A 10,970-nucleotide genomic window follows, 5' to 3' on the forward strand; every position below is an offset into this window, starting at 1 on the left:
CTCCCGTCCCCTCTTCAGTCCCACAAACACTACCTACATCTCATTTTGATCCAAGCTTCGTTTCTTTTGATTAGTTGCTTACTGTTTCCTTATTTGCCCAAATTTGGTGCCTCTCACCAATTTACTAGGTAGGCTCTATAGGGACAAATTAGCTGAGGCCTTTCTGTCATACTACCTGAACCAACCCAACCAGAGGAACCCTCACTTAATTAATCCTCTGACATCTACCTCCCATATTCTCTACCTTCTGGGACTAACCCTCACTTATCTATCACTGGCAGAAGAAAAGAATAAATATACAGAATCACAGTGACAGAAAATAGCAGAAAGATTCAAACAAGAGATCAATGAGAGGAGGCAGAGAGGGAAATTAGAATTCATCATCAACATTTTATTTGTAGGTTAGCCACACAGTAGTTAAGAATACTCTGGGCCAGACAGAGCTGCTTTTGAGTTCCAGCTCTGCCACTAGTTGACTATATGACTTCGGAAAATTACTTAATCTCCATAAGCCTTGATTTCATTTGTGAAGGTGGGAATATCTACCTTACATGGTTAAGTATTTAGCACAGTGACTGACACACTGCAAATAAGTTCTCAACAAAGCTGGCTATTAGAAATCATTGTCATGGACTTCCCTGGTGGCGCAGTGGTTAAGAATCCGCCTGCTAACGCAGGGGACCTGGGTTCGAGCCCTGGTCCAGAAAGATCCCACATGCCACGGAGCAACTAAGCCCGTGCGCCACAACTACTGAGCCTGCGCTCTAGAGACCGCGAGCCACAACTACTGAAGTCCTCATGCCTAGAGCCCCTGCTCTGCAACAAGAGAAGCTACCGCATTGAGAAGCCCGCGCACCACAATGAAGAGTAGCCCCCGCTCGCCACAACTAGAGAAAGCCTGTGCGCAACAAAGACCCAACACAGCCATAAATAAATAAATAAAATAAGTAAATTAAAAAAAAAACCTATAGCTTTCATGAATCTTTAAGATTTGATTTCTAAATGTGAGAATAGCATTTAAAAAAAAATCATAATCATCATTATTTGAATGATGATGTGCTGCCATTGTATATATGGCTACTGTACTGCAAAAAAAATGGTTAAAAGTAATTATCAACATAAGGCATATACTTATACCAAGGTTCAGATAAAGACAGAGATATCAGAATATGAATATGGAATGTGTGAGATTAACTTGGTTCATACAAAGGATAAATGTAAATTGTATGATGGATGAATGGAGGGTAGTCCTGGGAGCTGCATGTTCAGACTGGATGGAGTCATCTACTCTAGTAGATGCTAGTTTAGAAGACGTTCCCTAGGAAGCAGGATCAATCTGTAAAATCAAGTAAATCAGTAGTTACTGAACATGTACCATGTGCCTAAGACTGCAATAAATTATGAGTAATTTTTAAAAATTAAGGATAAGATACAACCCCTAACCTCAAAAACCCTACAATCTCACTGAAAGGTTTATGAATACAATCTAAAATAAATTATGAAATTCTGAACTGCAGACTGTAAGTTCAATAAGTGCCCACAGAAGGGAAAGAGCTAATGGGTTAGAGTCCTTAGTGAGAAATTCATGGGAGTAAGGTTGGAGTGGGATGGGTGAAGGGGGAAGAACTTGAAATAGATATAGGCTATTTGAAAGAGGAAAGGACTGGGAGTTGGGAGCACCCCAAAGATGCCACTCCAGAGGTATCCTGGTAAGAGGAACCTCAAAAATCAATTCAACTTGTACAGAATGCCTACTGTGCCTGGTAATGTGTTATATACTGAGGTACAGAAAAGAACAAGATAATCTCTGTTCTCAAAGAACTCAAAATGCCCTGACAGAAAACTAGGAAAATGAAACAAAAAAGTTATCACTGACAAATGCTATAATATAGGGGTGGTCATTCCAAAAGGGAATTTTGGAGCAATGGGAGGGCAGGCAATGGACAGGACTCTATATTTACATAGAAGGGCAGGGGCTTCTGTGTGAGTGATTTTCTAGAGCTTACAGCCCTTCGGCCTCTGTTCGTCTACCCTCAGTTAGCGGAAAGGCATCTATATGGCAGTGCATGATGAAAAAGTGAGCTGAGAGCCAGGATATACTTTTAGGAGTTAACACTTGAGCCGAGGCCTGAAGGGTTAAGTAGTGACTGCGGAGGGGAAGGTAACGTTGACAGGAAGAATAGCAAGTACAATGACACTGAGGCATGAGGGTGTGATATAGTTTAGGAACCCTACGAAGCTTCCTGTTCTCCCTTCCCATCCCTCCACCAAGGTTTGCGGGATAAAATACAGGACGCCCAGTTAAATTCAAATTTAAATAAACAACTAATAATTTCAAAATACAAGTACGTCCCAAATATCGCACACACTCTGGGCCCCCTTCAATTCATCCTAGCTCGGCCCCACCCCCGGAGCCCACAAACCCCCCCGGTATTACCCACGAGCTGGCGAGGTAAAGCATGAGAAACCATCACTGGCTTATTTTTCCTTCACTCCTATTTTTTTTCATTCTCGGGTCACCGGCTCAGGCCTGAGGGCCTGAGGGATGAAGCTCGAAGCCCGCTCCGCTTCAGGGGTCAGTCTCCATCAACTGGAGTTGAGGCGGGGGAAGTAGGGGGTCACGCACAAATAACACTCGCCCGGCTCTGTAAAAATACCTCCCAGCGCCGGCCTTCCGGGCAAACTGAAGTCGCCGGACCGGAAACCCCGCCCCCGCCGGAGGTGGAGGACTCGAGATAGCCTGTCCAGAAGGAAGGTAATTCTCCCGCTGGGGCCACTAAGAACCCAGTGCCTGGCGTGCGACCGGAAACAGGACGGGGGCGGGCCTTCCTGCCGGAAGTTGTCGTCCCGCAGTTGTTTCGGTTGGCAGTCTAGCTGGTAGGAGTAGTGCCGGCGACCTGAAGCAAGGAAACGCGGCGAGGGTTAGGCCTTCCAAGGCAGTTTAGAGCTGGGGACTGAGCTGCTGTGGTGCAGTCAGATCATGAGCCCGACCACGCCCTCGGGAGAGTGGTTCCTGAACCTGTGGGTGCCCCCCGCCGGGGTATTTGGTGTGGCCTTCCTTGCCCGTGTGGCCCTGGTTTTCTATGGGCTCTTCCAGGACCGGACCCTGCTCGTGAGGTATACAGACATCGACTACCAGGTCTTCACCGACGCCGCGCGTTTCGTCACGGAAGGGCGCTCCCCTTACCTGAGGGCGACGTACCGTTACACTCCGCTGCTGGGGTGGTTCCTCACTCCCAACATCTATCTCAATGAACTCTTTGGAAAGTTTCTCTTCGTCAGCTTCGACCTCCTCACCGCCTTCCTCTTATACCGGCTACTGCTTCTTAAGGGGCTGGGTCGCCGCCAGGCTTGCGGTTACTGTGTCTTTTGGCTTCTTAACCCCCTACCTATGGCGGTGTCCAGCCGAGGCAATGCGGACTCAATCGTCTCCTCCCTGGTGCTTATGACACTGTACCTAATAGAAAAAAGGCTCGTCGCGTGTGCCGCTGTATCCTATGGTTTCGCAGTGCATTTGAAGATGTATCCGGTGACCTATATCCTTCCCATAGCACTCCACTTGCTTCCGGAACGCGACAGTGACGAAGGCCTCCGTCAATCCCGGTGTTCTTCCCAGGCTCGTCTGTATGAATTCCTGAAGAGGCTGTGTAATCGGGCTGTGCTGCACTTCGTAGCCGTTGCTGGACTCACGTTTTTTGCCCTGAGCTTCGGTTTTTACTACAAATATGGTTGGGAGTTTTTGGAGCACACCTACCTTTATCACCTGACCAGGCGGGATATCCGTCACAACTTCTCTCCATACTTCTACATGCTGTATTTGACCGCAGAGAGCAAGTGGAGTTTTCCCCTGGGAATTGCTGCATTCCTGTCACAATTCATCTTGCTTTCAGCAGTGTCTTTCGCTTATTACAGAGACCTTGCCTTTTGTTGTTTTCTTCATACGTCTATTTTCGTGACATTTAACAAAGTCTGCACCTCCCAGTACTTTCTTTGGTACCTCTGCCTCCTGCCTCTTGTGATGCCACTAGTGAGAATGCCTTGGAGAAGAGCTGTGGTTCTCCTGATGTTATGGTTCATAGGGCAGGCCTTATGGCTGGCTCCTGCTTATGTTCTTGAGTTTCAAGGAAAGAACACCTTTCTGTTTATCTGGTTAGCTGGTTTGTTCTTCCTCCTTATCAACTGTTCCATCCTCGTTCAAATCATTTCCCATTACGAGGAGGAACCCCTGACAGACAGAACCAAATATGACTGATAGATGCTCCGGTTCTTCTGCAACTTCCATTCTGATTGTTTTGAATGGACCAAAGAGAGCTTTGGAAAGAATTTTTTGGAACATCCTAAGCACTCTAGTGAAACTTCGGTTTAGAGCATAAAACCCTATTCCAACAAATTTAAATGAATATTTGCCTTATAAAGGGGACTCAGTAACTGAGGTCCATGCTTTAGGAAATCTCAGGACTCATTTATCTGGGACATGATGGGAAGTAAAGGTTACTAGTTTGAATACAGAAGAGCTGGGGCTTCCCTGGTGGCGCAGTGGTTAAGAATCCGCCTGCCAATGCAGGGGACACAGGTTCGAGCCCTGGTCTGGGAATATCCCACATGCCGCGGAGCAACTAAGCCCGTGTGCCACAACTACTGAGCCTGTGCTCTAGAGCCTGTGAACCACAACTATCGAAGCCCATGCACCTAAAGCCTGTACTCTGCCACAAGAGGAGCCACCGCAATGAGAAGCCCGTGCACCACAACGAAGTGTAGCCCCCGCTCACTGCAACTAGAGAAAGCCTGTGCCCAACAACGAAGACCCAACGCAGCCAAAAAAAAAAAAAAATTAGGCTAAATTAAAAAGCAATTAAAAAAAACAGAAGGGCTGATGAAATTATCAGATGCTAAAAGGTTTTTGTAGAAAATAGAGGAAACATAAAGTCAAAAAACATAAAATTCTAAGCCACTATTTGTTCTAGTATTTCTACTGTGGTACTATCTGAAGCTGTCTTATCTTTTGTACTATCTGAAGCTGTCTTATCTTTTAACTCCCACTTTTTCGTTCTGAAGCTTTCTTGATGACTGAAAACTCATAAAATGTTCCTAAAGTACAGCTTTTAGATATGAAGTGTTAAATAATGATGCTGTGCTTAGGTTGGGAAAGTTAATTCTGTATTAAAAGTGGGGGCTTAGAAGATAAAGAATCCAAAGAATTTAAATTGTAGTCATGTTTCATGTATTTGTTTTATAACTTAGTTTTTCAGTGCTTAGTCCCAGTGGTAATAGACTGCTGTTTGGTTTTTTTACAAAAAGGATTAAATTTAAATTCATCCATCTTTAAACTTTTCAACATATTTTAAAATAGCATCTTGCTTTATATGTTTGAGGTCACACACTGTAAGGACATTTTAGAACTCGCTTTTACCCCTTTGTTTTTAATTTGCTGATTGCTAAAAAACATTTTTAATTTAGAGTTTAAGTTAATCAAATGTTATCAGTGTTGTAAAAATGATTAGTAGGATTTAGGTGGTAAAATATTAAATTGTTAATAAGGCATTTCCCAGCTTACAAATACCTTACTTGTGAAAGTTCCATGATAGGAATGGAGGCCTGCATGGGAGACGCCTGGAAAGCATAAGAAGCATCCTAATAGCCATTAGTCTTTTAGACCAGGAAATTGAGGGAGAGATTGTGGAAATGAGGCTTTGGTGGCCAGATCCATTTACCTTATTACTATAATATTTCTAGGAAAAAATGCTTTGTGAGTTTCAAACAAGCAAGCTAAAAAAAATTAAAAAAAAAATAGCCTATCTAGGTGGCGACTCCCTAACACTCTAAAGTGCATTAGCAATGAGTGAGTTTGAGTTTATGATTTTGATATTAAAAGATGAGTAATTTAACAACATTGTTCTTTCACAGTTAAACAGAAAAACAAAAGCCTCCAGATAAGTAGTATATTTCATGTCAGTTCAGGCCTAAAAAGCCTCTGAGAATAAGATGTCTGTAGGCAGGTCACAATTAAGAATGCTATTACTGGCAGTACTTCTTAGATGGATGCCTTTTAGGACCCACCATTGGAAAGAAGGGATGAATGTTTGGCTTTGCATGGGTTGCTGTTAGGGTGAAAATAGCAGAGACCCTTAATTGTTGAGGACGGTGACCTTGCTTATAACATCTTGTTTCATATCCCACATTAGGTATTACCTTAAGGGCTCTTTGTATATGATTGTTCATTAGTGGCCTTCCAGCCAAGGCATTCTTACTGTTTTTTTCCCTTCATTCCTTTATAATGATAACTAAAAAATTTTTTTTTCTGGTAGAACTAGTGGGAAAATGGAAACAGAAATAGAATTCCAACATCTCATTATAATTGTCTTTTTGGTATCCCTGACTAATTTTTTTTTTTTTTTTTCAGTACGCAGGCCTCTCGCTGTTGTGGCCTCTCCCGTTGCGGAGCACAGGCTCCGGACGCGCAGGCTCAGCGGCCATGGCTCACGGGCGCAGCCGCTCTGCGGCAAGTGGGATCCTCCCGGACCGGGGCCCGAACCCGTGTCCCCTGCATCGGCAGGCGGACTCTCAACCACTGTGCCACCGCGGAAGCCCCCCTGACTAATTTTTTAATAGTCACAAGTGTACTTACTTATTCATTTCATTATTATTATTTTTATTTTTATTTTAGCATTCTTTGTTGTGCTTTACTCTTCCTACTTGCATTGAAATTGCTGAATAATATTCTGTCACATGGATGTTCACATTGTAAATGCATCATAAGACGTTAAACATTTTGCATCTTTTAGATCACTCCCTTAACATTCTTAGAAGTCGGTGGAGTTCTGTTGGGATATTTGGAGGGAACTGCAGATCCTGCCTTACAAGAAATTCTCTACCAAAGAACTGCAGGTGTTTCTTAAAAGATGCAGAGAGGGCTTCCCTGGTGGCGCAGTGGTTGAGAGTCCGCCTGCCGATGCAGGGGGCGCGGGGTCGTGCCCCCGTCCGGAAAGATCCCACATGCTGCGGAGCGGCTGGGCCCGTAAGCCATGGCCGCTGAGCCTGCGCGTCCGGAGCCTGTGCTCCGCAGCGGTAGAGGCCGCAACAGTGAGAGGCCCGTGTACTATGAAAAAAAAAAAAGAAAAAAAAATATGCAGAGAGTAGTATTTTATAGCTTATATGCTGTGAGACATTTAGTAAATTAACTCAAGAAATGATTTCATTTGGTCTCTTGTGTTTTTTAGTTTTTTTCATTTATGTTTGTGTTCCAGTTTTGTAAAATCTCTTTTTGTCTTCTTTTCACTTGCAGTCCTTTGATTTCTTTATTCATCCTGTAATAACACTTTAAAATTGAATAGCACTTTGGCTTATTTCCTATATGATTCTTTTTGTTCTTATGCCACCTCTTAAGATCAATATACCCATTTACAGATAAGCATTAATTATTAGCATATGAAGCATGGTTCTCAAGATGGTCTGTGTTCTAAACAGAGGAACTGCATTACTTATTTTCTTCTGTAGTTGCCTTAATATCTTCAAAATGTGGTCCCTAAATATCCCTAGATAAAGTCCCTAGATCAGGTCCATTGGAAAGGCTAACCTCTTTGTTAAAACCATGTTGTTTCAGTTACTGACTTATATAGTTGAATGACTCTGTAAGTGGCATAACATTGTTTCAAAAGTTTTGTAGGACTTGTCTTTTAGTTAGTTGACTTGTGGCTGAATATATTGTTATTTCTCCAGCTGTTTTCTTTTCTAACCACCCTTACCTCAACTATCTATGCAATGAGTGGAAACGGAAAAAATGGAAAATTTCACACAGGACAGTCCCTAAACGCAACCTCTTGTTTGTTTCTTTTTTCCCCCAGTGCTCTACTATGAACAATTTTAAACATTACCCATATGCCTATTATCTAAGTTCAACAATTAACATTTTGCCATGTTTGCTTTACTTATATAATTTTTATTTATTTATATATAATTTTTTTCTGAACCATGCAAAGTTGCAAACAACGTTGAACTTCACCACTAAATACATCAGCGTGCATCTCCTAAAAAGTCTTTTCTTACAAAACTAGTATATTGTTATCTAATATAATTTTAACATCCTGTCCATTTTCAAATCTCTCCAATTATTTTGTGTTTAACTTTAAAGAATAGACATTCTTGGATCTCAAAGATTCCATGAAAGAAAGAGATTATAAATAATCTATGATTAAGAAGTTTGGAACTTTCCCTGATCTTTTTTTTTTTTTGCGGTACACTGCTGTGGCCTCTCCCGTTGCGGAGCACGGGCTCCGGACGCGCAGGCTCAGTAGTTGTGGTGCACGGGCCCAGCCGCTCCGCGGCATATTGGGATCTTCCCAGACCGGGACACGAACCCGTGTCCCCTGCATTGGCAGGCGGACTCTCAACCACTGTGCTACCAGGGAAGCCCTCCCTGATCTTTAAAACAAAGTGAGAACTAAAGGGATTTACCTTCCATCAAAGTTGAACAAACAATTTTTTTGTGCAAATCTTTCAGTCTCCCTCCTAAGAAAATACAGGGTGGTAATCATCCCTAATAAGTTTTCCAAATAAAAGATTATATATATTTAGATTCTTTTTTTTTTTTTTTTTTGTCTACACCGCACGGCTTGCGGGATCTCAGTTCCCCGGCCAAGGACTGAACCCTGGCCATGACAGTGAAAGCCCGGAATCCTAACCATTAGGCCACCAGGGAACTCCCCATGTTTAGATTCTTTTTTTAAAATTAATTAATTAATTAATTTTTGGCTGTTTTCGGTGTTCGTTGCAGTGCGCGGGCTTCTCATTGCTGTGGCTTCTCTGTTGCGGAGCATGGGCTCTAGGCGCACGGGCTTTAATAGTTGTGGCACGTGGGCTCAGTAGTTGTGGCTCACGGGCTCTAGAGCACAGGCTCAGTAGTTGTGGTGCACAGGCTTAGTTGCTCCGTGGCATGTGGGATCTTCCCAGACCAGGGCTCGAACCCGTGTCCCCTGATTTAGGCAGGCGGATTCTTAACCACTGCGCCACCAGGGAAGTCCCACGTTTAGATTCTTAATACCTACCCCTCTCCTCCAACAACAGGTGATGAAGTGATTTTAAATCTTGATTATAAGTTCTGGCTTTTCATGACTATATGAGTTGAGGTACCTATTCCACCACATATGGTTTCATTTTGTTTTCACAGCAACACTTTAGAGTTGATATTTGTACTTCCATTTCAAAGGTGAACAAAGAGGCTCAAAGATTAAATGGCTTACAAATAAGTGACAGGGCTAGAATTTGAAGCAAATTTTGCCTTACTAAATGTCATACTCTTTCCACTATATTAGGTTTTGGATTTTTCCAAAGTGCCCAGTTGCAATGGATAAAGATTGTGGCAAAATAAATGAAACTCATCACCACTCTTAACAAATGTCTTGCCAATCAATTTGTCCTTAATCTTTTAGGTATTTGCTTGAGGGGCAGTCCCTTGAAGTTGTGCAAGTTTCTGTCATCCCCACACTTTTCACTTTAATAATTCCAGACCTTTAATAACCCCCTCCCACATCCAAACCCTCTCACCAAATTGTATAATTTCTTTGTGACTGCTGACTTTGCAATGCCCTTTCCCTCCATAGCCTGGTCTAAGAAGCCGATTTGCTGAACCACATGTTAGTCCATCTATTTGTAAATCAAGCTATGGAAATTATGTGACCATGATTTCCAAATGATTATTGTTAAATTTCTCTTGCTCTACAATGTACCTTCTGCAGTGTGCATTCATACAGTTAAAACTCATGTCCTATACTGATAGTATAGCATAAGAGAACACAGATTCATATAGTTTAGGTTCAAATCCCAGCGTGTAACCTTGAGCAAAATTCTTTTATCTAGATGAAATAGTATTCCATCTGTGAAATGAGGATGATAATGTAATACTCATAGAGCTTTTTGTAAGAATTAAACGAGTTAATAAACCCAAAGTGCTTATGCTGGCCCAGGACAAGCCGTTCCCTATCACCTCCCCAGCTTTAATATCTGTTTACAAGCCTTTAAGGAAGGAGCTCATTTTGGAATTTAGGCTTAAGCCTTTTCCTCCCAATTTACTAGGATTTAGGAAAAGAACCTGCATTTATACTAAATAATTGTCTTAACTACCTGTCAATATAAACTTTATTCCTTCTAAACTTTATTCCTTTATTCCTTCTAAATAATTGTTTTAACTACCTGTTAGTATAAACTTTATTCCTTCTGTTAATATAAACTTTATTCTAAACTTTGATCTGGTTCTCTGAGAAGATAGTAGTTATGTGTGAAAATGTATGCACAGGTTTTTTAAATGTCTAGTTCTGGCTTGACAATTTTGTGTTTGTGCATTCCTGTCATACATTGGCTGGCTCTATGCAGTGGAGGTTTGGCTCTTGCTCCTAAGTTAGACAGCACTTCTTTTTTCCATTGTGTTGAGGGGTCATTCAAGGGTTGGTTCTCTGTTGATGGAAGCACATGTCCTCTGCCTAGATCAGAGTCATCAGAATAGCACAAGCATTTATTCAGCGCTGATCCAGGGGAGCCATTCATTTAGTCAAAACAGCATTCATATTCATTATCCTAAAAAAAAAACAGACTAAATGGGAATATTTCTAGCTGCTCAGACACTTTGCTAATTGTTATGTCTGCTATATAAAATGAAATGACACTTATAGTGACTAAAGATAATTTGGATCATGAATGTTTGAAGCTCAGTGATTTCACAAAGGGAATTTTTAACCTTCTTTGCTCTCTATTCTTTTGGTGATTATTTATAAATCCAGGCCTATGCCAAGTCCTATAATAGATGAGTAAGACAAGGTCCATGCTCTTGAAGAGTTGACAGTAAGGACAGAAGCATTAATATAATAAAATTCCATATGAGACCTCATTAAGTTCCACCACAGTCCTGTGATTTGTAAAATGGGGCAGTAGAAGGTATTACTATTCCTATTTTACAGATAAGAAAATCGAGGCTCAGAAGC

General features: G+C 41.9%; 1 protein-coding gene across 1 annotated transcript; it reads left to right on the forward strand.

Moving 5' to 3' along the window:
• Positions 1–2,980: 2,980 nt before the first annotated feature.
• Positions 2,981–4,252, forward strand: PIGM (phosphatidylinositol glycan anchor biosynthesis class M). The gene has a single exon (XM_007461280.1). It carries the CDS (start codon positions 2,981–2,983, stop codon positions 4,250–4,252), a length of 1,272 nt encoding a protein of 423 aa, XP_007461342.1.
• Positions 4,253–10,970: the final 6,718 nt, after the last annotated feature.

This window comes from Lipotes vexillifer, unplaced genomic scaffold (genome assembly GCF_000442215.2).
Source record: "Lipotes vexillifer unplaced genomic scaffold, Lipotes_vexillifer_v1.1 scaffold581, whole genome shotgun sequence".
Classification (NCBI taxonomy): domain Eukaryota; kingdom Metazoa; phylum Chordata; class Mammalia; order Artiodactyla; family Lipotidae; genus Lipotes; species Lipotes vexillifer.

Bases quoted from the DNA above. Each gene is read 5' to 3' on its own strand.
- PIGM (XM_007461280.1), top strand. From the start codon at position 2,981: ATGAGCCCGACCACGCCCTCGGGAGAGTGGTTCCTGAACCTGTGGGTG.